We start from the raw sequence: 27936 nt of genomic DNA, 5'->3' as shown, positions 1-27936 counted from the left end.
CAGCGGCCTACTCAGCAGGACCAAATGTCAGCACCAAAGCATGGTTGAGAAATCCTCTCCTGTGGATTTTCGATTTCAGTAGGGAAAAAGCTTCCATTTGAGCAAAACTCCCAGGATGTGGAGCTAGAACTATGATTCCTCCTCCCTGCAGCTCCCCTCCGCCAGGAGCCCATGGGCCGTGTTCTCAGGGTAGCTGCTTTAAGGATCAGAGGACATTCATCCTCTGGAGGGATCACCTGTGGTTGCCGGGGCTCCCGTCTTCATAGGTTAGAAGATAGAAAGGCCCCTGAGAGATGGACCATTCCTGGCAGTGGATTTTAAATGGAATGGGAGGTGGGTCCTCCTTTGGGAGTTTGGTGAAGGCCATGGTCCTGCTTCCAGAGAAAGGCACCTACATTCACAGAAGGTATTGCAGACCTTGTAAGTACAGCTGTAAGTTCAGGCAGCTGGTCTGGGATACCTCTGTTCGTGAGTATTTTATTTTGTTTTACTCAGAATCCTGACCAAATAGGATTTCTACTTTAGCCAAAAAATACTGATTTTCCTGATAGATTCCATTATTTTGACGCCAGATGTGTGTGTGTGTGTGTGTGTGTGTGTGTGTGTGTGTGTATGTATAATTTATGTAGCTACATATCTATACATCATCTACATATCTATATATCTTATTGGTAAGAGACACAACTAAAAACAAAGTGTAGGGGCACCTGGGTGGCTCAGTAGGTTACATGTCTGACTTTGGCTCAAGTCATGATCTCACAGTTTGGTTCCTGAGATCAAACCCCACATTGGTCTCTGTGCTGACGGCTCAGAGCCTGGAGCCTGCTTCAAATTCTGTGTCTCCCTCTCTCTTTGCCTCTCTCTCAAAAATAAATAAGCATTAAAAAGCCCACAGAGTGTAATCCTAATTAAAATATCTATAATTAGAAAAAGATTAGAAAGAAATATACCAAACCTAGTGATTTTTGCTCCAGGTAATTAACATTAAAATAATACTTTAAAATTTTTTCTTTATAGTAACTATGTCCATTGTAATAATCAGAAACAGAAACGTAAATTCAAAAGTTATACAGAGGTTTAAAAATATTTTGGCAACTCTACTTTCTTTTCTCTCACTCCTTTGTTTGTTTTTATGACGAATTGATATTCGGTATATTTATAGGGTTGGGCTTACCCCTACCACCTAATTTTAGAACCTTCCATCACTCCAAAAAGGAAGCTGGGGCCCACTTGTACTTAACTCTTCATACCTAACTTCCAGCTCTAGGCAACCACTGATCTACTTTCTTTCTCTACAGATTCATGTTTTCTGGACGTTTCTATAAATGGAATCGTAGAGTAAGTGGCCTTCCCTGTCTGGCCTCTTTCACTTGGCATCATGGGTTTGAAGTTCATCCATGTTGTCGCAGGAATCACTTCCTTTTTATGGCCGAATGCTACTGCATTCCAAGGCCAGACCGTGTTTTGATGGACATTTGGGTTGTTGGCGCTCTTGGTCTGATGCGAATCATGCCGCTGTGAACACGGGCATAGAAGGGACTTTTTTCACCTGCTGCAGTGCTCCAAATGTATGTCCTCAAGAGCGTCCCCTTGGAAGAGTAGGGTTCCTGGTCTCACCACAGTGGGACGGGCTGGCTTCATACACACAGACCACCGGGATCTGGACAAGAACTTTCAGAACTAGCTCTGCAAAGTACAGGGAGGTGGTAGGTTTTTCTTTAAAAAATTTTTTTTTATGTTTATTTATTTTTGAGACAGAGAGAGACAGAGCATGAATGGGGGAGGGTCAGAGAGAGGGAGACACAGAATCTGAAACAGGCTCCAGGCTCTGAGCTGTCAGCACAGAGCCCGACGCGGGGCTCGAACTCACGGACCGCGAGATCATGACCTGAGCCGAAGTCGGCCGCTTAACCGACTGAGCCACCCAGGCGCCCCATGGGAGGTGGTAGGTTTTTCTAGTCCCTGGTTTCACGTCGTCCCTGAGCTGGGTCTAGAGGTATGCAGCATGGCCCCTACCTTGGGACTCACGAGTGGAAGTGATTTTCGATGGGGAATAGTGTGCAAAGTGAGTTTGCCTATGTGAAGAATAAAATGCAGGGAGAGAGAGAGACAGGGGAGAAAAGCAGGAAGCTTATTCCTGAGCCCCGTGGGCTCTGAGCATCAGGACTGTTCTCCGGCCTGGTACTCAGTAGATTTTTTGAATTAACTTAGGTTGACCGGAAAGAGCTAATGATGAATTGCTCTTTGCGTACATGTAGCATATATGGCTACATTTCCATAGGTTTCCAGCTCTATCTTGCTTCTATTCTGAGAGCAGTAGTGACCTTGTCTAGAGTCTAGTCCTTCCTCACCCCCGCTAGAGGAGAAATAAAGGGTGCATTGGATGGGCTCTGTAAAACTGGGGCTGAGGGTAGGAAGTCCATGCCAGGGTCAAGGAGAGAGACCTCAGATGATGCGTCAAGAAGCTTGAGGACCCAATTTTGGGAGGAAAATCAGGAAGATGGGTCAATGTAAGAGGAGCCCAAGTTCAGATGTGGGCTCCTGAGAGAAGGAAGGCACCCCAGCTGGTTTCTGAGGCTTGTTTGCAGGGGCAAGAGGTGTGCGAGTGGCCATCTACTCTGCCTAAGTTCCCCCCGTGTTCCTGGGCTTCTGCTGAACCCTCACTAAGCAGCTATGAGCAAAGAAATGCCACATCTATTTCTTCATACGAACAGGGCTCTACTGTACCTTCGCCTTTGCTTAGAAGTGAGAGTGAACCCCGCTTCCTCTAAATAAGATTATCCTTTGTATTGTTTTCTTCAGCTGATACTGTATCTGCGGTGGCTTCTCAGTGTCACTATTTACGTATCTGTTTTGGGCTGTGCCCCATAAGCCAAGAATCTCGTCGCTTTCAAATCCATAGGCATTTAAAAAAATTGCTCTGTTAATGCAGAGCTTGCCAGTTCCATTTTACACTCTGAAAAATTTAATAGCAAACCAACCCAAAACCCGGTCAGAAAATAGGTTTGCAAAATACAATGGCAGGTTTCCACGTGTAATGCTTCACGTGGACCTGAGGTAATTATTCACATAACTCAACCTTAAACATGCCTGGAGTTGGAGACAGTAATCTGCAGTCTGAGTGGTTCGTAAAGAATCCAACATTTTGGTCTTTTGTTTGTTTGTTTCCATCCTGCTAACTTCAGAGGAAAGGAAAAAAGGGGAAGAGTTGATTTGGAGGCTGTGGTGAAACAGGAATGCCTCTTTTCATTCATTCAGTCAGCAACCATTTACTGGGGACTCTGTCCCGTGCGTGCCTGGCCGGATCTGCGTGGAAATCAACAGCTCGGATGCCGGCTCTGGAGAGGCTAATGGTGTGCAGGGATGGATACGTACACCGATGCGGGACAGCACGGTAAAGTGGTGAAAGACATGAGGATAAGGTGTCGTGGAAGCTTGTGGCATGGAATAACTTACTACCTGGTGGCAGATCGGAAGGCTTTGTGAAGAGACAGCATTTGTGCGTGCAGGAACTGAGAATGCTTTTGGAGAGGGAGCGGTTGTTCTGGAAGGAGGAAGTCGTGGGGCTGTTTTGTGGGAAGAAGTCAGGAGAATGGCTTTGATCAAGGCAGACGATGCTGCAGGCACGGGAGGAGGGGACTTGAATGAGGCACGAGGACGCAGGAAGACAGCTGGGCGCCGGCGCGGTCGGGATGCGGGGTCACGGGCTGGACCCAGGAGCGGGGTTAGGGGTGGTGGCGGAGGGGCATCAGGGGGATGGGTTCCAGCTGGGGGTGGGGGCTGTGCAGCCGGCTTTGCTATTCCCCAAAGTGGGAAATGGGGATACAGAGGAGAACCAGCTAAGAGACGCTTCTGCAGGATGAACCGCGCTGGCAGAGATGGGCATCGCAGGCAGTATTTTAATGCCCAAATCAGTTTCTTTTCCCCAATGAATGTGTGAAAACATTGTGCTTAAGACAGTTGATTTGGCTGCTCAACATGGAAATGTCCTTCTGTCGGGTAGATGAATCTCCCCTTAAATCTTAAATTTCCCCATAAGGCAGAGGTACGATGCCCATGTGGAAGGCGGCATGTTTTGGCCAATTTTCTGATTTAGAGCGCTACTCTGAGTGGAGGACTCTGTGGCCCATCCCTTCCCTGGAAAAGTGCTCAGACCACCACCAGGGTGGTCGTCAGGTGGCACTTCCTAGCTGGCCTCAGACATGGGTGATTCTGCAATGATAAGGTTAGAAAATCAGTCGGTAACTCGGTCCAAGTCCATTGACTTAAACATCTGCTAGGTGTTTACTAGATGCCAGGAATTTTGCATTCATGATTTCCAGTCCTTATAACAACCCAGCAGGCAGGGAAACTGAGGCTGAGGGAGCCTAAGTCTCAGACCAATCGTGGTCCATCGAGGTTGGGGGGCTGGCTTATTTCCAGGTGTCGCAGAGCACTGGGCCGCCACTCCCTCCACAGACCGCGCATGCTGTCAATAAATGGCCACGATCTCCGTCTCTCTATTACCAGATCTCCGGGCTTTTTTATCGGGCCATTTTGTCAGTGACAAAATTGTAGCTAGTATTTTCAACGTGATTGATATTTTACTGGTACTTGAAATAACGAGGAATGATGGCTGGGTCTTCAATTTATTTTTCTTCCTCAATTACCATAACAGCTGAGATAAGGGGTGTTAAACTGGCTTAATTGGGTTGCCATCATAACTAATGGCTTGATTTTATCCAAACTAGCATATTTTAAGCAGAATTAATCTAAAGGATCTTACTACACCCCCCATGCAATCTACAACTTGGTGGACGTACAAAAAGAGAAAGACCACGACTCCGAGGCATCTGTCTGAAGTTCAGGTCTCCCCACCCCCTGTTGGAAGCTGGTATTATTTGGTAGTTATTTCCCTATGGAGCCAGATGACAATTTTTTTCTCTTTTAATCAATCTAAATGTACTTTGCACAATATTTCAATTTTGAGTCAACTGGCATTATCAGCACATCTATTATACAGGGAATGAGGGAAAAGGCAGGTCGAGACATGATAGATCTTAGCCTATGAAAAATCATTATCTCAGTGTATTCCATTTTAATCTTACAGCTGGCCTGCCTGCTTCTATATCTGTGTCTTCTTGGGAACCCACATCGCATTTTTCACCAGCAGACTCCAATACGCTTTCTATGAGTCACTAAGTCATGAGAACATGCGGCCGAATTTAATGATAATTCGGCTTGTTTTTACACTACCATTCCCCTGTTCTTCAGAATGAAAATAGATGGGGAACGGGACACTCTGATAATCATAGAAAGACTTAATCTAGATGCTAGAGATAGTATGGGCTTCCTGGCTCGAACTGTCTCGTATGCGCTGAGCTCGAGGAAGAACCTGAACTGATCTCCCCCCCCTCCCCGCCCCCACCGTCCCCTTTGTTTTCTTTAAACTCTCTCCATAGTGTGGGCGCTGGGGGCAAGGCCGCTTGGACTTTACTGAAGCAAAATATTTGCCTTTGGTGTGTGGCGTCACAATTTAGATCTTCTCGGAGGGCAGAAGAGCCATTCAGTAACCATCAAGGAACGCTGAGCCCTGTACAATTTCAGGAATAAAGATGAGGTTATAGGTAAGAGGGAGGCAGGAGGGTCAACCCAGCAGAATTTGGAGCAAAAGGCCGTAAGCTGGAAATCAGCGGCCGGCTAGGCCGTGCCTGCCCATGACCATCCCCTGTGGGATTCCAGAGCTCTTAGGAGAAATTGCCTGTGACAGTTTTCAGCCCACATAAGACAGTGAGACTAACATTTGACCTTTCTGGTGATTACCTGAGCAGGAGTGACAATCACACAGGGATTTACCCGGTGCTAATTGCTGCCCGTTTGCTCCATTGTCAGCACATCCTCCAAAGGGATTCCATCTTACTGCGTTCCAGAATGTTCTCTCTCCACCTTGGTGTTTTCCTTAACAGTTGTTATCCGCCCCCAGCAATTTTGGCAGGCCAGCAGTTTTGTGTTCGTTGAAGTCTTTAACGGAAGGGTTCGCGTACTCTGAAGGCACGACCTTAACCTTTTCAGAAAATCTGGACCACATAAGGTAAATGATGATATTCATCTCCAAAGATAAAATGCTTGCCAACGTGAAAGGTCATGCCTTATTAATCTGTAGGATTAAGGGCTTTATTCTTCCAATCACTTAACTGCAGCTGCTTCTGCTTTAGCAAAACAGAAGCATTTCACTTATAATTTAGGAACCGTGTTGTTAGGTAATTTGCAACTCATTAAAATTGATAACAGTTTATGAAAAGTGCCTTGTATATCCTTGACTGCTCTGTGGGTTACAACCTAACCTTTATCCATGGGGAGGGACTAGAGTGCCTTTCTTCCCCATGGGCGGGGTCAATATCACTGTGAAGCATGATTCCAGAATCCATCTAGACTGGCTTTGGGGCCCCATGCAAAGGTCCAAAGAGCTTTTCATCGATGTTAACCACAGAACAAGTCTCCAGCTCTGCTTCTGAGTGTATTTTTAAATTCCCCCATCCTGATCTCATAGGGTGCTGAGAGCCTACCTTTAGGGGAAACAGGTACTTCGAGAATACATGAATGGTTACAGCTCTCCGGGGGAAGGTGCTGCAGTCCAGGTACACACTCTCTGTGTCGTCATGCATTTTTTTTTTTTTTTTGGCGTTAAGTTTTAATTGAAATATTAGGAACACTCGTATTTCTATAAATACACAGCTTAAAGGGTTTTCACAATCTGAACGCACCCACGTCGTCCAATATTACAGGGTCAAGAAAGACATCCAGCAGGTAATCTAGCAGTGATGATTGGCTCTGCTTGGGTTTGAGCTTTATATGCATGGAACCATTCAGGATGTGGTCTTCCGATCTGGCTTTGTTTGGTTCAATCTTACGTTTGCGAGATTCGTCCGTGTTGCTGTGAATAGTTGCAGATCGTTCCTTCTCAATGTTGTACAGTCTCAATTGTGTAAATGACCCCACTCTACTTATTGCATTCTTATCGGGCATTTGCGTAGTTTCCAGTTTGGGGGCTTTTATGGATAGCGCTGTTATTAGCATTCTGGCACATGCATTTTGGTGAACTATCCACATTTCTGTTGGATATACAGCTAGGTGTGTCATTCCTCGATCGTAGGGTGTACATTGGTCACCCTTAGCTGATACTTTCCGTGTCCAAAGTGTTGGTACCAGGTTGGCTTTCCACCAGCTGGATGTGAGGCTCCTGATGATTTCACATCCTTGCCAACACGCGGTAGGTTCCGTGCGACCAGTTCAGCTCTTTGGTAGGTGGGTCACAGTATTGCATTTCATCGTATGTCTTTGACTGATTTGTATTTTAATTTCTTTCTGCATAATTTAATTTTTATTTCTTTGAGTCACGGAGTTGTTTACCTCTTCCATGTTTATTGGCATTTATATATCCTCTGTTGTGAAGTACCCACTCAAGTTCCTTCCCTATCCTGTGTTGGGCTGTGTCTTTTGCTTACAGATTATAGGATTTCTTTGTATTGTAAATATCTTCTCTGGGGGTTACCTGTTTCCTTTCTTTTTTCTTTTTTTTTGCCAGAGTTTTTTTTTTTTTTAAGTTTACTTATTTATTTTGAATTTTTTTTAACGTTTATTTATTTTTGAGACAGAGAGAGACAGAGCATGAACGGGGGAGGGGCAGAGAGAGAAAGGGAGAAACAGAATCGGAAGCAGGCTCCAGGCTCTGAGCCATCAGCCCAGAGCCCGACGTGGGGCTCGAACTCACAGACCACGAGATCGTGACCTGAGCTGAAGTCTGACGCTTAACCGACTGAGCCACCCAGGCGCCCCTACTTATTTATTTTGAGATAGAGTGAGAGTGTGAGCTGGGGAAGGGCAGAGAGAGAGAATCCTAAGCAGGCTCCGCACTGTTAGCACAGAGCCCGATGCGGGGCTTGAACTCACAAACCATGAGATCATGACCTGAGCCGAAATCAAGAGTTGGATGCTTAACCGACTGAGCCACCCAGGGGCCCCACCTTTTTCCTTTCTTAATGATATCCTTTGATGAACTGAACATGTGAATTTTAACATCACCTGCCATGTTTTCCTTTTGGTGGTGAATACTTTTGTGTCCCACTTGAAAAAATAGGCAAAGGCCTATGTCAAAGACACCAGCATGTTTTTCTCTAAAAGATGTATTATTTTATCTTTCATATTTTGGCCTGTAATATATTTAGAACTCATTACTGTATATTGTCTAAGAGAAGAGTCAGGATATACTTTTGTTTTTCATATGTGTATTCAATTAACCCAGCATTTTTATTGCAGAGACCATGCTTTCTTGTCTCCAACCACCACGTCCTTGTCCTTGTCACAAACAGGGACTGTGTGTGTATCTGCTATTAAACTCTAAACTCTCTATTCTACTTCATCAGTCTTTTTTTCTGTCTGTGTGCAACCACCACAATTGTAACTACTATTGTTTTCTAATAGGTCTGAATATAGAAGAGCATAAGTCTGCCAACTTATTCTTCAAGGTTGCCTTGGCTAATTTTAACCCCTTATATTTCCATATGAATTTTATAATCCATTTCTTCTCCTTCACCTCAAAACAAAGACCTAGGATTCTGCTTGGTATCATGTTGAATCCTTTAGGTCAGTTTGGAGAGAATTTACATTTCAATAGCATTGACCTTCTAATCCATGAACATGGTATGTCTCTCTATTTAATAGAGTTAAAAATTCTCTTAGTAGTGAATTTTAGTTTTCGATACAGAGTCTTTCTGCTGTGTCCTCACATGGCAGGGGTGGGGGCAAAGGAGCTCTCTGGGGTCTCTTTTAGAAGAGTATTAATCCCATTTATCTGCTTCCATTTGCATGACCTGGGCACCTTCCAAAGGCCCAACCTCTAGATGCCATCACACGAGAGATTAGGTTTCAACATATGAATACTGGGGGTACACAAACATTCAGTCTATAGCACCAGCCATCCCGTACTCCAATGCTTTATATCTTTAAACATACAGCCATTCTCTCCTTAAGACATTTGCCAGGTTTTAACGTGGGTTTGCTTCCTCTGTGAGGTCTTTCTTTCAGTGAGACCCCAGGAGATTTCACCCTGTCCTTTACAGGGCATTTGTCCGTGGGGGAAAAGCAGCCATGTGTTTAAGCACCCTCAGGTTTTCACTTTGTCACATAGGCTCTATGTGACTGTTATGAGCATTTCTGGTTTATTTCCCTTCATCTTGGGCCCTCTGTCTGGGTCAAGCCCGACCCTCACCCAGAATCAGAAAAGACCCTCAGAGAGAAGAAATGGCTGGCTACCTTACACTTTTTAAAGAATGTTCTTCCCTCTTTGGTATTTTCACTGTTTGAGGCTTCATGGTTTCTGCAGCTCTCTGACGCCTCTACCATTAAGTATCTTTTGGGGTGGCTCAGTTGGTTTAGCATCTGACTTTGACTCAGGTCATGATCTCACCGTTCATGAGTTCGAGCCCTGTGTTGGGCTCTGTGCTGACAGCTCAGAGCCTGGATCCTCCATTGGATTCTGTGTCTCCCTCTCTCTGCCCCTCCTTTGAGCTAGCTCGCTCCTTCCCTCTCTCCGTCTCTCTCAAAAGTAAACATTAAAAAAAAGATGAAGACTTTTGGGGAGGGACTAAAGTCTGAAGTTGTAATCTATCCTGATTTTCCTGGGTTTTGCACTATTACATGCTACCTGGAAGGCCCTACAGACATACCTTTTATCAACATGTTTGGATATAAATTCCTGAGGGACTCCTTGTTTAGAGAAAATAATTTTATTTTGCTTTAGCTTTCCTAGGTTACATGACAAAAGAAAATCTTTGTTCTTTCATTCCATCAGATACATTGAATGTCTGTAAGTTAAATAAAATCAAATGCTTACTTTGTGTAAAATGGAGACATCAATTAAACTCTTAACTTTGATTTAATAGGTAAATGTTACTGTTTCCTGGTTAAACATAATACCTAGAGGTAAGTTTTCGGTGAGCGACAAAAAGGAGACTTTACACCAAAGTTCCTTTGATTTATGAGTTCTTTTTAAATTTATGTTCTTTTTGCTCTAAGTCTTTTGGGCCTTGTTCGAGATTATCATCTCTAATGACAATTCTGTGTATTAATGCCAACCTGTTTTCTATTTATCGTTACATCTTCAGGGATATTTTCGTCCTTTTGGAAACATCTGTGACACCGGATTTTGAAAATACTTGTTTGATATTAGTATGAAAAGAGTTAGACAAGAAGTAGATTTCACACCGTATTTTTCTTGAGGACCATTCTTGGCTCCATTCTTTCCTTTCTATAACCTCCACTGGGGTGAGATTAACATGTAATGAACATTTCATATGGCTTTTGATGGTGAGTGTAGAGGGCACAGCACATTGCTCTCTCATTTCTTTTTATTTTTTTTATTTTGAGAGAGAGAGAGCACATGTGCATGTGTGAGTGGGGGAAGAGCAGAGAGAAAGAGAGAGAGAAAGAGAAAGAGAAAGAGAGAATCCCAAGCAGGTTCCACACTGTCAGCACAGAGCCCAGTGCGGGGCTTGAACTCACAAACCACAAGATCACGACCTGAGCCAAAATCAAGAGTCGGACACTTAACTACCCAGACGCCCCCACTTTCTCACTTCTCACAACAACCCTCTTTAAAAAAATTTTTTTTGATGTTTATTTTGAGAGAGAGAGAGCGTGAGCAGGGGAGGGGAAGAGAGAGAGAGGGAGACACAGAATCTAAAGCAGGTTCTAGGCTCTGAGATGTCAGCATAGAGCCTGACATGGGGCTCAAACCCATGAATCACGAGATCATGACCTGAGCCAAAGTTGGACAACTAACCGACTGAGCCACCCAGGCGCCCCAATAATCTCACAACAATCTTCTAAGTAGGAATTATCTTCCTTATTTATGGAAATAGAACCTGAGTTGCAGAGTCTATAGGCAGCTTTCCTAGTCACACCTAATTTTTCTGGAAAAAATTAAAGTGTACTTCACTTCTAGTTTTCTTTTTTTGATGAATAACTGTGTAAAATATTTCAAGGCAATGGCAACTCTATTTGCTGTATTTCAACCTTTCTTCACGCTGTTCTTAGCTGAGAATTTTCTCTACAAGTACAGATACTTGTGGTAGCACAGAACTCTGAAATCATTACTTTAGAGGATCTATAATTGATACTTTTTATTCAAACAGCATTTTAAACTTTCTTGGCTTCTTGTCACCCACTGTTGATGCCCTTAACACTCCCGTCTAGACCTGTTCCTTCTACAAAACTCACCTGTTCTGATGGCTCCCATCTCTTTTGCGTGGGTGGCTCTCTAAGAAAAACCTCCTCACCTCTCTTCCCATCCCAATTTCCCAGCTTCTCATGCGACATCACCTCCACATCCTACCCCCCCTCCCCCAATAAAGACAACCTGGGAAGAACCCTTTGAAACCTGTTCCATTTCAATGGAATACTCATTCCTGGTTTCTGGACTAGAAATCTGATATCACCTTTCAGTATTTTATGTTAAGTATGTATTTGTTTCCCTCTAGGTATTTTCTAGACTCACCCTTTCTGGTCCATTTCTATTGTCACCAGGCACACCCTGATGCCTGCAACTAAGAAAGTGGCAATGGCTGTCAACATTTTTCCTGACTCTAGGCCCACTCCATCTAAACCGACCTCGCTGCTTGGGCATTGGCCCACGCTCTTACCCTGATTTCTGCCACAGCTTTAGGAGGCCTCCTTGCCTCCCCCCTCATCATTGGAGGCAGTTTCTATACAGCCATAGGGGTTATCTTTCTAATGCACAAGGGTTATTCTGGAGGCAAGGAAGCAACGTAATCAAATCAAACACCTTGGCATAGCATATAGAGCATTTCAGGATCTGTTTCAGGATCCAGTCCACAGATATGTGAGTGCCTGCTCTAAACCAGGCACTGTGGTAGCAGCCAAACATTCCACAAAAGAGCTGGTACCAACCTTAGAGCAGTGGGTGCCTGGCCATTTCTCTGCTCCTAGCTTCGCATATATGGAACCTGCCAATCTAGCCTTTTCAGTGTCTCACATATTCGTATTCTTTCAGGCTTCTACTGGAATGTGTTACCTTTTCCAATCAACAAAATGAAAAGGCTGCATGCTGACTGGGAGAAGATATTTGCAAAGGACATACCCAGTAAAGCGTGAGTACCCAAATATATAAATAACTGATATAACTCAACACCCCCCAAAATAAATAATCCAATTAAAAAGCGGGTAGCAGACGTGAACAGACATTTCCCCAAGGAAGATATACAGATGGCCAACAGATACGTGAAAAGATGTTCAGCGTCACTTATTGTCAGGGAAATGCAAATCAAAACCACAACGAGATGTCACCTTGCACCTGTCAGAATGGGTAAAATCAAGAACACAAGAAACCGTAAATGTTGGCTCGAATGTGGAGAGAAAGGAACCCTCTTGTGCTGTTGGTGGGAATGCAAACTGGTGCAGCCACTCTGGAAAACAGTATGGAGGCTCCTCAAAAAGTTAAAAATACAACTACCCTACAACCCAGCAATTGCACTACTAGGCATTTATCTACCGGATACAGCTGTCCTGTTTTGAAGGGACACAGGCACCCCCATGTTTACAGCAGCACTATCGACAATAGCCGAAGCATGGAAAGAGCCCAAATGTCCACTGATGGGTGAATGGATAAAGAAAATGTGGTATATATATATGCAATGGAGTATTACTTGGCAATGAAAAAGAATGAAATCTTGCCATTTGCAACTATATGGATGGAACTGGAGGGGATTATGCTAAGCGAAGAAGTCAGTCAGACTTCACTCATATGAGGACTTTAAGAGACAAAACAGATGAACATAAGGGAAGGGAAACAAAAATAATAAACAAAACAGGGAAGGGGACAAAACAGAAGAGACTCATAAATATGGAGAACAAACTGAGGGCTACGGGAGGTGTGGTGGGAGGGGGGATGGGCTAAATGGGGAAGGGGCTTAAGGAATCTACTCCTGAAATCACTGTTGCCCTAGATGCTAATTTGGATGTAAATTTTAAAAAATAAAAAAATAAAAAATGGGAATGGGATTACAGAAATGTGTTGCTTTTCCTCAACTCCTCCTTCATCACTCCGTAGGGATCCCCTTGACCAAGAAGCTCCCTGTGACCAGCACGAGGGCTGGACAAGGGCCCCCTCTGGGCTTAGTTCCATCAGAACAGTTATGACATTGCACTGTGGTCTTCTTCTTATTGGCCTATCTCCCCAAATCACTCATTAGCTCATGGAACACAAGGCCCAGGCCTTATTCAACTCTGGGTCCCCTGGACCAAGCCCGGCGTCTGTGGACGAATGTCTGTGTGCTACGTCATCATGCCATTTCCTCCTCAAGAACCTATGGGGTCTTTTGGCTGCCGCCTCTGTGAAATGACTCATCTGGATGTTGAGACGCTTTGAAGATATGACTGTTTGGCTTCCATCCAAACAGGTTTCCACTTGCTCACTCACAGGGGATGTACCGCTTCTCTCTCCCTTTCTTACCGCCCGCACCACACTCCCTCCTAGTCTTGGTTCCTCTGCTCTGTGTTCTCGGGCACCTTTACCTCCTACCCTGCCACGGGTGCAAATCCTACCTGCCCTCCAAGGCCAAACTCAAAGGCTGGCTTCACCATGAAGCCCTGTCTGCCTATCATACACCACGCTGACCGTGCCCTTCTCAGACACCTGATCCCGTAGGCGGCTTGCACGTCAGTACCTAGCACACGGAGACGGAGTCTGAGAGTTCTTAGTTCACCTGTTATCGAGTGTAACGAAGGGCACGTAAAAGGCCCTGTGAATACTCATTTTGATATACGGGACTCTAAACTGAAGCTTGGGCCATGAACCGCGGGCTTTTGAGAATAAGAGGGAGAGCAAACCTTCTCAGGTGATCGATAACGATAGACATCTCATCTTCACCAGCTTAACTTCCAAACCGGCTCTGACCCCCCCATCTCAGCCAGTGGCAGCTGCTGTTAGCTTTGGGTCTGAAACACAGAGACTATCTCCAGAATCTGACCTCTTCTCTTCTCTCCCATTTCCTCTCCCATTCCGGGTCCATGACCTCTTCTCTTCTCCTCTCCCATTCCGGGTCCAAGCGCCCGTCATGCCTACATGGTCACCAGTCTCCTAAGAGGTCTCTGTTCTTGTGTCCTTGTCCCCCACGTCTGCTCTCAACAGGGCAGCACGATCCTGTCACATTGAACCCTACCTGGCCCTTGGCAACGGCGTCCCATTTCACACACAGTGAAATCGGAGGGTGGTGTAGGGCGACCCCCTTCCCGTCCCACCCACTCTCTCTGGTCCGACCCTCTTGGCCCTCTGGCTCCTCCCTTAGAGAACTTCAGGGCTCCCTTCTCCACTGTCTTCATGTTTCTGCTCCAATGTCACTGCTCCGGGGGGCCCCCGAGGGCTGCCTCTTGAGAACTTCAGGACCCTGTCATCCACCATCTGTTCTGTGTTTCCTTGTTTCATACATAAATAGTACGTTCTCATCCCCCCAACCCCCAAAGTGTACTACGTATTTTACTCAATTTTCTTCCTTTCTCTGTGAGCGTATCAGCGGCACAAGGAGAGTGGGTTTTGTGTGTTCGCTGCTGTATCCCCAGCATCCAGAAGGGAGTCTGGCACCTGGATGTTGCATCATTAGCTTCTGAATGAACAGCAATTGTTCTGCGATCATGAAGCTCCTCGCTGAGTGCACCTGATGTCTTTCCATGGTCTCCTGTGATAACAGGATAAAAGCTGCGGGGGCAATTCAGTCGCCAGGTTTGGCGAGGCCCTCTGGGACAGCATGATGCCAAGACAAAGGACGTCAGCGTGCCTTCCTGGCCCTGGCGCCTACCCCGGACGAAGCACAGTGAGCTCACCACTCTGACCTCTAACTGGACAAAGATTGGAGAACCCGGCGTATAACTGACTCACCGTGTGTTTATGCGTTTGCTTTCCCCGCCCCCGCCCTCTCACATTTGTATTCTTCCCAAGAACACCTCCAGGTGTTATCAGAGGAAATGTAAGACGCGAAAACACACTTACCGCTGAGACGTATACACTTGGTGGCCCTTTAAAAATTACTCACCACTGTCGATTGCCAGGAAGAGGGCGGCATACACGCTGTTGTGGACGAATGGCGACTCACGGTCCAGCACGGCCGTGGTGTCAACGGTCCCATTGATGGGGTTGATATTCAGCCAGCCGGCTGGGTCCTTGTAAATGGAATACCTGGAAGAAAATCCCAAACAACATCCTATTACACTCAGCACAGATTCAGGAAATGTTCACCGAGTACTGGGCACAAGCTCTCACGCTAGGTGCCTGGGAGAGAGAGAGAGAGAGAGAGAGAGAGAGAGAGAGAGAGAGAGAGTCAGCACACAAGCAGGGGTGGGGGTGGTGCAGAGGGAGAGGGAAAGAGAATCCTAAGCAGTCTCCGCACGGTCAGCATAGAGCCCAGCCCAGGGGCTGGATCTCACAAACACGTGGGATCATGACTTGAGCCGAAATCAAGTGTCCACGGCTTAACTGACTGAGCCACCCAGGCACCCCAGGTGCCAGGTAATTCTTGTTTTGTGTTTTTTTTTTTTAATTTTTTAATGTTTATTTATTTCTGAGACAGAGAGAAACAGAGCATGAGTGGGGGAGGGGCGGAGACAGAGGGAGACACAGAATCCAAAGCAGGCTCCAGGCTCTGAGCTGTCAGCAGAGCCCGATGGGGGGCCCGAACCCATGGACCGTGAGATCATGACCTGAGCCGAAGTCAGACGCTTAACCGACTGAGCCACCCAGGTGCTCCCGGGAAATTCTTAATACGACCCCCAAAACATCATTACAGTTAGACTTGTTCATTTAGAAAATGACGGCTGACCAACTCTGTGCTGAATATTTGGTGCGTGCACCACCTTTGTGCCTCACGACAAGCCTGTGAGGAGAGAGCTCGTATCTGCCGGGTTCTCACAGAGGCAGAGTTCATGGCTGTCCAAGTCCGGTTGTGTTTCTTTTATACCCTGGGTGCGTCCCTGTGCAGAGCCGGTGGGAGAATCCCTACCATGGAGATACAGGTAGGACCCATGGACGCCTGGAGGCAACAGCCATTACCTTTGATGGAGGGTAACCCTGGGGACCTCACAGAAGATGTAGCATCTGAACCAAGGCCGGAGGAAAGGGTGGGGTGCTGTCAGAGATTGAGAGGGCAGACAGGTCAGGAAGAGAGAACAAAATGAATTAACACATGGAACAGAGAGATTTACTATGTAGCAGGATCCTTGCACAGAGAGTCGTGACACTGAGGCTTTTCTTTCCAGGAAGCAACTTTATTCGTGCCGGCATGGCTCAGTTGGGTTCGTACCCGAAGAACTGAGCCCCAGATACCACATCCTATATTTTTTATACATTTTCTATTTCTTTGTCTCTCATATATGGTAACGCACAAACATGCAGTCTGATTAAATGGTCTCATGTTACAATGTCGTGAGGGATATTGTCATGTATGCGTGTAGCCAGGTTGCCTTGAGTTTTTTTTTCCCCTCCCCATAAGGAGGGGACCCTACCACAACTAGAGCATAAGCTCCACACAAGCAAGGACATCTGTCTGCTGTCATGACAACAGCTCTGAAAACATTGCTCAGCACATACACAATACTCAATAGACAGCTGCTGAGTGAATGAGTGTTTAGGTGTCAGAAGGTGGATGGTTGTGGTCCGAACATACCTTCTCCAGGGGACACTGAAAGGAAATGAGTTTAGATGGATTATAAAGACCCTGAACCACTGTTGTAAGGGGTTTGGATTCTGGATAATGGGAAACCTTCAAAGAATTAAAAAATGTTAGTATTTTTTGAGGGTTTTGTAAAAGTAACCCATTCTCATTCTAAGAAGTTCAAACCAAATGTGTATTAGGTAAGAAATGAAAATCCCACCTACCAGGGAGATTCTAACTGAACAGGACTCCGATTTCTTTGAACCAAGGGGCTTGGGTAAAGGGGGACTATCCCAGTGACACATGGCAATTTCTCCAATCACTCTGATACCCGAGCCAGAGAGATGCTTGTGTTTTCCTGCCATTCCCCACCAATCTTTGGAATATATGCCCCTGAAGAGACATGAAAACCGATGGGTCATCAGTCAGGCAAAGGTGCCTGAAGTCGATCATCTCTGCCTTATACTGCCGGCTTTGGTTCTGAGAATGTTTAAAACCTGATTGAACCATTAAGAGTTTGGGGCAAATTGCCGTCTTCGTCTTCACAGTGGAAAAGACGTCGCATCTTAATCCTGGGGACCTGTGAATGTTACCTTATGTGGCAAAAACCTTGCAGGGCTAATAAAGTGGAGGAATTGGAGGTGGGGAGGTGATTTTGGATCACTAGGACTATCTGCAACCACAGGTGTCCTTTTAGGAGGGAAGCAGAGAGGGATGTGAGACACAGAGAAGAGAGCCAAAGTCCCCGTGACCGTGGACGCAGGGACTGGAGTATTGCAAAGGAGCCTTCCCTGGTGTTTTCAGAGGGAATGTGGCCCAGCTTGATTTTGGCCCAGTGAGGCCGGCTACGGGTGTTTTGGACTCCAGAACTGGGGAAGAATCAATTTCTAGCCCCACCAATTTTGTGGTGATTTGTTATAGCAATTTGTTAACGATCATTTGTTACGGTGACGATAGGAAACTAAGACAGTGGGTATGATATCCCCACTTACAGACGAGGACACTGAAGAACAGAGCACACACCTACCGAGGTCATAGAGTCGGAACGCGGACCCAGAGCCCCGGCTCTGAACCCCCACTCTAAGCTGTTTCCCAGCTAACTTGCTAAAGCGTGGTCAAAAGATAATTGCCGAGGCCTAAGAACGAGTTATCTCCAAGGACAGAGCGAGGATGACTCCAAGGGTAGTGGGTCGCTTCTTCATGAGAAGGTGAGACTCAAGGAGCTGTCCACACGTGTGTGGCCAAGGAGAAGGGGAGCTGCCATTCCTGACTTGGAGGCGATCTCGGGGACCGGGCAATGTGACTGCTATCCGAGGGAGGCTGTGGTCACAGAGAGGAGGGGTGCTCAGCCTGGGGCCTCGAGAAGGGAGTTGAGGGATGAGAAATCACTGGAACAGCCTCCAGGAGACACGCAGCACCGCACACGTGGTCCCAGCATGACCACCAGCTAGGGAGACCCTTCCGCTTGCTCCCAGGCTCTGTTGCAGCCTCAGCACCAGCCTCTGGACGTCCCAGGGCTTCTGCTGGGCACTGACAGACCCTCCAACATAGTGTCTCACTTTAGTTTAGAGAGAAGGACTCTGGTTTACTGCAGTCCCTCGTGAATTTGGGGTCCCGTGAACAGAACTGAGCACCTCTGTGTGCGCCAGTCAAATCAAATCACATTTTTATTTTGCAAAAGTAGATGAGCCAGACCCTGGACTGCTGAGCAACACCAGGGGTGGGCCTTGCTAATGCTTCCTACAAGGCATCAGGTCTGGTCTTTCTAGAACAACCTCAGGGGTGCAGTGCCCACTTAATCATGATAAACCGAGTGTTTACTATGCACCAGGCACTTTTCTAGGACTTCCCTGTACCTACTCTTTCAGCCTCACATCAACCCTGAGAGGCTGATAATATTATTATTCCCATTTCACAGACGGGGAAACTGATGAGATGCTGGATGCTCTAGATCTTTTCATGGTCTTACTTTTTTTTCTACTAAACTCCAGCCTGTAGATGTCTTCGTTCTCGCAGAACTCCTCTCATTTAAAATCTACTATGCACTTCACTTAATTTTATTTTTAATGTTTATTTTTGAGAGATAGAGAGTGCGAGCAGGAGAGGGGCAGAGAGAGAGGGAGACACAGAATCCGAAGCAGCTCCAGGCTCCGAGCCGTCAGCACAGAGCCCGACGCGGGGCTCGAACCCACGAACCGCGAGATCATGACCTGAGCCGAAGTCGGACGCTCAACCGACTGAGCCACCCAGTCGGTCCTGCTTGTGTGTTTTTAAAAAAACCTTAAGTAGAATTTTTATTATATTTTTATTATAGTTGAACATCTGACTTCGGCTCAGGTCATGATCTCGAGGTTTGTGAGTTCGAGCCCCGCGTGGGGCTCTGTGCTGACGGTTTAGAGCCTGGAGCCTGCTTCCGATTCTGTGTCTCCCTCTCTCTCTGCCCCTCCCCTGCTTGTGCTGTCGCCTAACATAATTAACTATAAAAAGATAAAATAAAAACATCTGTCTCTCTTTTTGACATCGATTTACATCTCCACCTGCAAACTTCTACTTGTCTTCAAAGACCAGGCTGAAATGTCCCTTTTTGGTCCTTCTGTAAGAGCTCCCCAGTGAGAATTAGTCACTTCCTCTTCTAGGTCTTTGCTGGGCACAACCATAGAGTAAAAAGCCTGTTGGAGATAATAGGGGCCCTTGCAGGCCGGCTACTTTCACCAAAGTCCACTTCAAGACGTCTGGATGAAGTTCAAGTCCATGCTAGCACATACTGACTGTGCCCGGCCCTGTGCCCAGGTCGTCAGAGTCAGCACCAGGCTCAGTTTTGGGGTTCCCAGCAACCAGATGAAGTTGGCATCATCCCTGTTTTACGGACGAGCTCACCAAGGTTCGGAGAGGCTTAGCAACTTGCCCAAAGCAGCACAGCCAAGAAGTGGCAAGAAGTGTTCCCATCAGGTAACAAGTTCACGGTGGATCCAGGAGTGACTTCAGATAGTTCAATATTGGAGATAATCAAAAGTTTAAATGGACCGTATTTTATTCCCTGATGACTCAAATCAGAGTTTAGAAGGTAAATAAAAATGAATTAAATTATCTAGGCTTTTCATGTTGGCAAGGAAACAATACTCTTTGTTTCTCGCTCAGTTGTGGTCTTGGTCTCCTGATGCTGCAGTTTCACAGGACGATGAACATTTCTCCTTCTTCTCTTAGATAAGGAGCAGTTCTATTCAGTGGAAAGCTTTACAGACGTGAACTTGGAAGCTGGCCCCGGGTGCAGTCAGCCTGACCCCGTCACCCTCCCAGAGAAAGCAAGGGCCTGAGCGTTTTACATGGTAGCTACTCACGATTTTTCTTCCTTAAAAAACCAATCAGGTATCCATTGCTGCGGCTGTTTTCTTGTGTTGTCACATGGCCTTTAATTTTGTCTCCCTCTATTATTTATTTTGTTTGGCGTCTCTTCCCATCGGAGACCTTGGGGAGGCACGCCCTTGTCCCGGGTCTCCACGATGCCAGCTTGCTATTTCTACTCAGAATCCCAGCCACGGACAGAGGACAGGGGCCACCCCACTGACTGAGCCCAACGTCGTGTTACCCTGTGCCCGCACAATGCAAGCTGAGAGCTGCGTGCCAGAGCCTGAGGGTAGGTGTGATTTTCCCCAACCCTAGAGCTTTCCACCCCACAGGGGTGAGCAGCTCGAGACCAGCAGTCAAGCTGCTTTTCCACTTCCTGGGTGATGGGCCCTTTTGTCAGATCAGCCCTTCTGACCAATTCGCCAGACGCTCTATGTAAATTTCTGACATTTTCAAAGCTGTCTTTTTAATAAACCTTTTGGTATAAAAACACCAGCGTGCAAGATGTTTTCCATGCTTTTAGGCCTGAAAAATGCATACGGCTTATTAAATTGGAATTTCCGGGCAATTTATCTGTAATGTGAACTTTGCTTGTTACAGGGGAAGAAAAATCAAATTAAAAACGGGACTCATTTCAGTCTGTAATGTAGCTTCTCAGGAGCTGCTCGAGGGCTTTTGGAGATTTAGCCTTTTCTGGGTGTCGGCCTCGGCCGACATGGGGCAGGATAATTAGGAGGATCAGACCGTGTGGGGACGTGGGGTGGGGCATGTCTGACCATGCTTGGGCCCTGCACCTCTCCTGGGAAGCAGGCTTACTGTCAGCAGGGCCCCAGCGGAGCGGGAAGGAAACTGCCAGGCCAGAGGCCAGGGCCCGGTATTTCCTGAAAACGATTTCCAGAGCTCGGGTTGCCCGGCTCAGACCCTCATGGGGCCCTGGTAGCAATGGGGAGGAGGGAGAGACTCAAAAGGTTCGGCAAGTCTCTTCTGTAAGCTTCTTGGGTTCTATCTGTGACAGGAGGGATCTACATTTGTTCAGCACGGACACCAAAACCACACGGGTTATCACGGCCTTCCTTTTGTGTTAGACTTAAAAATGTTACAAAGCAATATACTATTAGTACAGGAATACCCAAGAGGACCAATGCCATATAGTAGAGCACCAGAAATGGGCCAGTTATGTAGACAGGTTGACAAACAGATACAGATGTGGACACAGATATCGACTATAATATATATCTACCATCTGTAATTGCTAAATCGAGATCTATCAATCTATCCAGACAGACATTTTATATATACATATATGTACGCATAGCCATATATACGTTTGAAAATTTGCTATTGGCTATAGATGGCATGTTAGATTGTTTGGAAAAGCTAGATCATTCAGTAGACTCTGTTGACTCGTTATCCATTTGGCAAAAAATAAGCTGGGTATCTTTCTGATGTATTGGACCCTCGGGCATATTAGAATATAGGTGAATGTATACAGAGAGGTCTGGGTGTCTATTTACAGACAGGTAGCACGGATCACTTGGGGAAGGAGACTTGGGCTGGGGCTGGTGTCAGAGGAAGTCAGTCCAGGATCCCCCAGGGCTTTGTACATACACAATAGAGAAGCACTTGTCCAGAGCAAACACTCATGGGGACCCGTCAGAAATATCCTGGCTGGTATCATGTATCGTAGGGAGGGTGGGTTTTTTTAGACCTACACATGAGTCTCACTGTAGTTCACTCTCAAAGAGGGGCCGGCAAGGACGGGAGGGCCTAGGAAAGGAAAGCTAGGAAGTGAAGAACACAGAGGCATTTTATATTCCTACCGATGGAATATTCGTCCTGAAGGAGGCAATCTGACAATCTTGGTTGAGTTAGGCAGCCAAAGCCCATCACAGTTCAGCGCTTGTGGAGAGCCCAGGGGCAGTCAGGGGACCAGAGCCAAAGACATCAGTCTCAGTAACAGGAAGAACTTTACAAGGAAGGGGAGAAGGCCACAACTAGCAGATGTGGACAAGAGGAGTCGCCCACTGGGTGGCCTGGGCAAGGAAGACAGGGCTAGAGTTTGCCCAGCCTGGCATGGGGCATTGGGCGTCCACGGCTCAGTAACAGCTGGGAACAGGGTAGGAGCTCTGGGCACCTCTCAACCCTTCCCTGGACCCCCCTCTCCCCAGTATCCTAGAGTTCCTGGCGGAATCTCGTGGTCATCCTGCATGAGGCTATACCAGACTCCAGTTCTGCCCGTCATGTTCTCTTGGAGGCTGCCATATTTAGGTGGCATGAGGGCAAGGCTTGGTTAGTTCTCTCCAGACATTCTGACCCCTACCATGACAATAGGCAAGGCACAGCCATACCCAAGGAGGTCACCTTCTGCCCCCGCAGTGGTCCAAAGTGGGTTTGGTGGGAGTCCGTTATCTCTGGGCTGTTTACAGGAAGTAAGAGGTAAGACCCTAGGGATCATTGTTTGCTTGGACCACAGCACTGTACCTCTTGGCTTTTATTCTATTTAGTACAATCCGTTCTCCAAAGAGCAACCAGGGCGACTGTTTTCAGTTTTACATCATATCGTGTGAGTCTTTGCTCAGGATCCTCCAATGACTTCCCATTGGGCAAAGAATAAAACCCAAACTCCTGGCCATGACATCCAAGGCCCTAACTCCCCACACTCATTTGCAAATGATTTCCTTGCCCTCCCACCGCTTGGAGGCATACGGGCTTCCTTTGGTTCCTTGAAAACACCACATTCATTCTAGCCTCAAGATTTTCCATTTGCCTCATGGAATGTAGCCGCTTTAGATGTCCTCATGCGTGTCTCACCACCGCTGAGGGTTCAGCCCAAACACTGAGACCTCTCTGTGCCCGGCGAGACCACTGTACGTGCTCTATCTCAAGTCTGTGTCCTTACCTGGCTGGCTTCCCAGCATATCGTGTAGGCTCCTTGGGGGTAGTGACTGTATCAATCTTACTCAACTCTCTGTGTCTAGTACCTAGAAGACTGCTTGGCACCCATGGTGTAGGTTGAATGAATGAATGAATGAACGAATCAGAGTACGAGCCTTCCTCAACATCCTTTGACTGCCCCATGTCCTGGGTGACCCAGAGTTTTAAAGGAATTTTGTCCTGAGGTGCCTGTCCGTCCCTTCCCCATGGACAGACCTCTCTCTCGAGAAGGTCGCCAGACCATCTCTCTCTCATGACAGCCAAACTCCCCCCTAAATGCTGCTCCAGACACCCCTTCGGTACCAGCTTCCAGAGCCCTCTCCCGGGAGTCACGCAGAACACACTCAATTCCCCAGCAGCGAGGTGTGACAGCACATGTGAGGTGCTGTCCACCAGGGATGCTTGCTAGGGACCCGGTGTCCAGGGTTTTCCTGGTGGAGGGGGCCAGTGCCGGTCCTGCAGGCACCCTGCAGGAAAATCGCTGGGTTCCAGAAGGACAGCAATTGCTCAGCCTAAGCCATATTTGTTTACACAGACACGTCAGGCACAGGGAGCCACTCCTGCCACTGAGGGTGGCGAGAACCCTCCAGAAATCCAAGTTTTCGAGCACCAGCGGGGAGCCAACCCAGTAAGCAGACCTTTCCGGAGGCCACGGACTCAGGCTTGCTGTGTGTTAACTCTTTTCTGCACGGTGCGTGCTCAGAACAGGGAAACTGACAGATCAAAAGAGATGCGACTCGTTTTTAGAAATCATGTACTTTCTAGTTCTCCTACCTTCTTAATTCTAGAGGCCATGTATATATATAGAAGGAAGCTGGACGTCACAAAGGAACGTGTGTTGATAGGTGGCTCCAACCCCTCTCATGTTCACCTAAGGACACACTGACTAGGTCTCGTGTATTCACTGCAGAAAATTCAGGCAATACAGACGAGCAAAAAAGACTACCGTGCAAACCACCCTGGTCTACCTTCAGAAACAAGCACTATTCAAATTTTGGTCCGGAGGCTTCCAGCCTATGTAGACATATACACGCGCACACACGCACGTTTCTAACGTGACCCCACTGCTCACTCACTCATTCTGAGTAGATATTTACCGAGCGCCTCAAGTACCAGGCACCAAGCTTGGTTTCGAGTCCGCAGCGGTGGATTCCCTGCTTTTCTGGAACTTCTACTCCAGCGGGCGGAGGGGATCTTGCTTAGTAATTGCACAAATGGTTATTTCGTTACACTTGTGAGGAGGGTGGCGAAGGCAGTATTCACATAACACGTTGCGTTGTGTGCTATGAGGGTTTTCTATCTTCAGTGTTTCTTTTCTGTTGTATCTGGAATGGGGAGTCCGCGTTCGTTGATCAACAAGGTGATGCCACAGGATGTATGCACATGATTGAACGTCATTCACTGCCCATCGACCTGGGAGGTAGATATTATCACCCCCATTTTACGGATGAGGAAACAAAGGCTCAGATGGGCCAGCAGCTCGCTCATATCATGTGGCTCTTTTGAAAAATTATTCATTCATTCATTCTTTCTTTTTAAGTAGCCTCCATGCCCACCATGGGGTTCAAACTCACCACCTCGAGATCAAGAGTCACAAGCTCGACTCACTGAGCCAGCCAGGTAGCCCTCCACCAGCCAGGTGGCCCCTCGTGTGGCTTTTAAATGGCAGAATGGTGGCTCCAGTGCAGATCTCTCTGTCTCCTGAACACAGTTGCTATGTTTTGTTGGCCTTGGAAATAGCCCATGGGGGGTCGGGAATTTCCTATGCCATTGGCTCTCCAGTCTTGGCATATAGCAGAGTTACTGGGCTTGTTGGGTATGAGAGGGCCTTCTCATTTTTACCAAGCCCTCCAGCTGGTTCTGGCTCACCAAAGCTTGAGAGCCACCGTTCTGTGAATCATGACCAAACACAGAGCTGTGCCCCGGGCTGTGTCCTGTGGTTGGGCTTTCCCTCCAGTGGGGTAGTTGGGGGGGAAGGGGGCCTCGGAGCTCTGTGAGCTTGCAACTCCAGGGTGGTAGCATTTCCTAAGAAAAATCCCAAACACACACACACACACACACACACACACACACACACACACACACACTATTAAATTGACATAACCCTTTCTTAAAATCCTGTTTATAAAAAAAATCATACACATTCAAGAAAGGCTTGTTACCATAATAGAGCACCTGTGGGTGAGTATAATACATTCATCACTAGAAATTCTCAACTAGTATGGGCTTAAACTGATCTTTGATTGGGAGGCTCATACTGACAACTGCTAAGTTAAAGTAAGACCCGCCGGGGGGACAAACGTCTCAGCTGTGACGGGGAGATCTGCAGGAGCTGAGGTGTGTCCGTGACGTACTCTAGTCAACAGGCACACTCAGGCACTTTCTGCTTTCTCTAGTTGGGGAGAGAGGGGCCGGCCGCCGCGAACAAAAGCACTACTGAGTGTGCAGGTGATTGGTCACCAATCGGGGGTGCGCCTGCAGGGGACCCCTTTCCTGCCCACTCCCGACCTGCTCCTCGGTTGTGACGCCCCCCTCCCACCCCCCGGGAGCTAGCAGCTTGCTGGTCATCACGTCCTTCGTCTCTGATACGCCCTCACCACCTGTTCTGGGAGAGACAGGTCTGTCCGCTCAGTTTCTCCCAGCAAAGGTCGTGCTCTGGTCTGAGGCCACTGATCCTTCGCTGTAATTTACAGCGGCTGTGATGGGACCTTTAGGGCCTGCGACAGGACGTTGCTGTGACCGGGCTCTTTCTAGTTGGGGTTTCATCCCCATTGCTGAAAAAAGGCACGAAGTCCTCCGACCGCTGCTGGCTGTTTATGGATGTTTTCAAAGCGCCTTGCGTTACTGCCTCGAGCCAAACTGATGGCAGGGAAATACAGAGCAATAGAGCAAACCAGAGTCAACCTGGGAAGCCAGGGATTTAACAATGTTGGAAAAGTCAGGGACGTGGGACCCCGATGTGGTAACGAAATATGTGCCTTCATTTAACAAACTGGGACCTCAGAAACTCAGGATTTCTGAAATCCAAGGACCCGCTGGTCAACTCTAGATGAAAACACAAGTTAACAGCTCCAATGTTGGTAAAAATATTAAACGGATGCTTTAAAAATGCAGCCACAAGATGGCTTCCATTATTAATTTATCGTGATCACTGTCATGAATTTCATCACTAACGATCAAGCCTGGCTCCTTCTACATGCATGGTCAGGGCCACGTTAAATTTCCCGCCTCTGTGCGTCCATGTCAGGGGGCTTTTCCCAAGCACTAGAAACCGCGCTCAGAAATGAACAGAATGACTTGAGAGCTTGGTGCAAGCTGGTAGGATGTAACCTTTCCTTGGTGTAAGGATATTTACACTTCTTTGCTCATTACAGTGATGATTTGTCTGTGTCCCTGGGTCTGAGAGTGCAAATGTACACAAGGCTTGCGTGGGTTGTTCATCATCTGAGGGTCCCACGGGCAGCGTCACGAGGGGACTCCTGGCCACGTCTGTCACTGTCTGTAACATCCCACCCGGCTTAACTGCGGTCAGCAGACTTAGCACGTCAGTATCAGTGACCGGAAACATCCAAACACTACATGAGTCCCGCATGGGGGACACATGGTCATCTCACAAAAGATTCAGGGGCCACGAGGAGGCATCAACCCACGTTGGACTGTGGAGGGACCCCAACAAACCCAGGATAAGCAAAGAAAGGTGAAGTAGAGAGAGAAGCCGGTCAACAGAGGAAGAGAAAGGAGATTCAGTTTAGAGGGGCCTCGCGGAATGGAGACCTTGAACGGCTTGGAAGGACCCCCCCTTCATAAATGCACCACACAAGCTGAATGCGGAGTGTAGCGTGTACTGTTGTGGGATGTTAGAAAAGTTACTTCAAAGGCAGAGCGACGGTTCAGCAGTGTTCACACCGAGAATAGTTGACGGCAGTGAAAACGAACGTAGAAACAAACTTATTTGCACCAATTCTTTCCCCAAATAAGATCTTAATTGAATTTTTTTTTTTTTTTAGTTTTGCAATGGATTTTGGTCCTCACTTAAAAATTTTTTTTTAATGTTTATTTTTGAGAGACAGAGAGAGACAGAGAGAGAGAGTGGGGGAGGGGCAGATAAAGAGAGAGACACACACACACAGAATCTGAAGCGGGCTCCAGGCTCTGAGCTGTCAGCACAGAGCTCAACGCAGGGCTCGAACTCATGAACCGCGCGCGAGATCATGACCTGAGTCGAAGTCAGACGCTCGACCAGTGGAGCCACCCAGGCTTTCCAGTCTCTACTTTATTATTTTTTAAATTTTTTTGGATGAAATTTATTGTCAAATTGGTTTCCATACAACACCCAGTGCTCACCCCAATAGGTGACCTCTTCAATGACCATCACCCACTTTCCCCTCCCCCCCCCACCTCCCCATCAACCTTCAGCTTGTTTTCAGTACTTTAAAGTCTCTTCTGGTTTGCCTACTTCCCTCTCTGTAATTTCCCCTCCTCCCCCTCCCCCCTGGTCTTCTGTTGAGTTTCCCAGGATCCACATAAGAGTGAAAGCATATGGTATCCGTCTTTCTCTGTATGACTTATTTCACTTAGCATAACACTCTCCAGTTCCATCCACGTTGCTACAAATGGCCAGATTTCATTCTTTCTCATTGCCAAGTAGTATTCCATTGTATATATAAACCACATCTTCTTTATCCATTCGTCAGTTGACCCTGGTCCCCACTTTAAATCAATTCATTGGCAGTGGCCCTCTTCTAGTCCCGGGCTTATTTATTTTTAAATTTTTTATTTTATTTGAGAGAGAGAGAATGAGAGAGAGAGAGAGCAAGGGAGCAGAGAAGAGGGGCAGAGGAAGAGAAAGAGAGAATCTTAAGCTCCAAGCCCAATGCGGAGCTCGATCCCATGACCCTGGGATCATGACCTGAGCCAAAACCAAGAGTCAGACGCTCAACCGACGGAGTCGCCCAGCTTC

General features: G+C 47.0%; 1 protein-coding gene across 1 annotated transcript in view; it reads right to left on the bottom strand.

The window, feature by feature from the left end:
* Positions 1-27936, bottom strand: part of CDH13 (cadherin 13) — a 1030614-nt gene that overhangs the window by 18713 nt on the left and 983965 nt on the right. Inside the window, exon 11 of the mRNA XM_019413211.2 lies at positions 15084-15226. Coding sequence (XP_019268756.2) covers positions 15084-15226 — 143 coding nt within the window. The remainder of the gene's footprint in view (positions 1-15083; positions 15227-27936) is intronic.

Source organism: Panthera pardus, unplaced genomic scaffold, assembly GCF_024362965.1.
Source record: "Panthera pardus isolate Hobbes unplaced genomic scaffold, ASM2436296v1 HiC_scaffold_19, whole genome shotgun sequence".
Lineage (NCBI taxonomy): Eukaryota > Metazoa > Chordata > Mammalia > Carnivora > Felidae > Panthera > Panthera pardus.
This window is presented reverse-complemented; position numbering and strand designations above follow the sequence as displayed.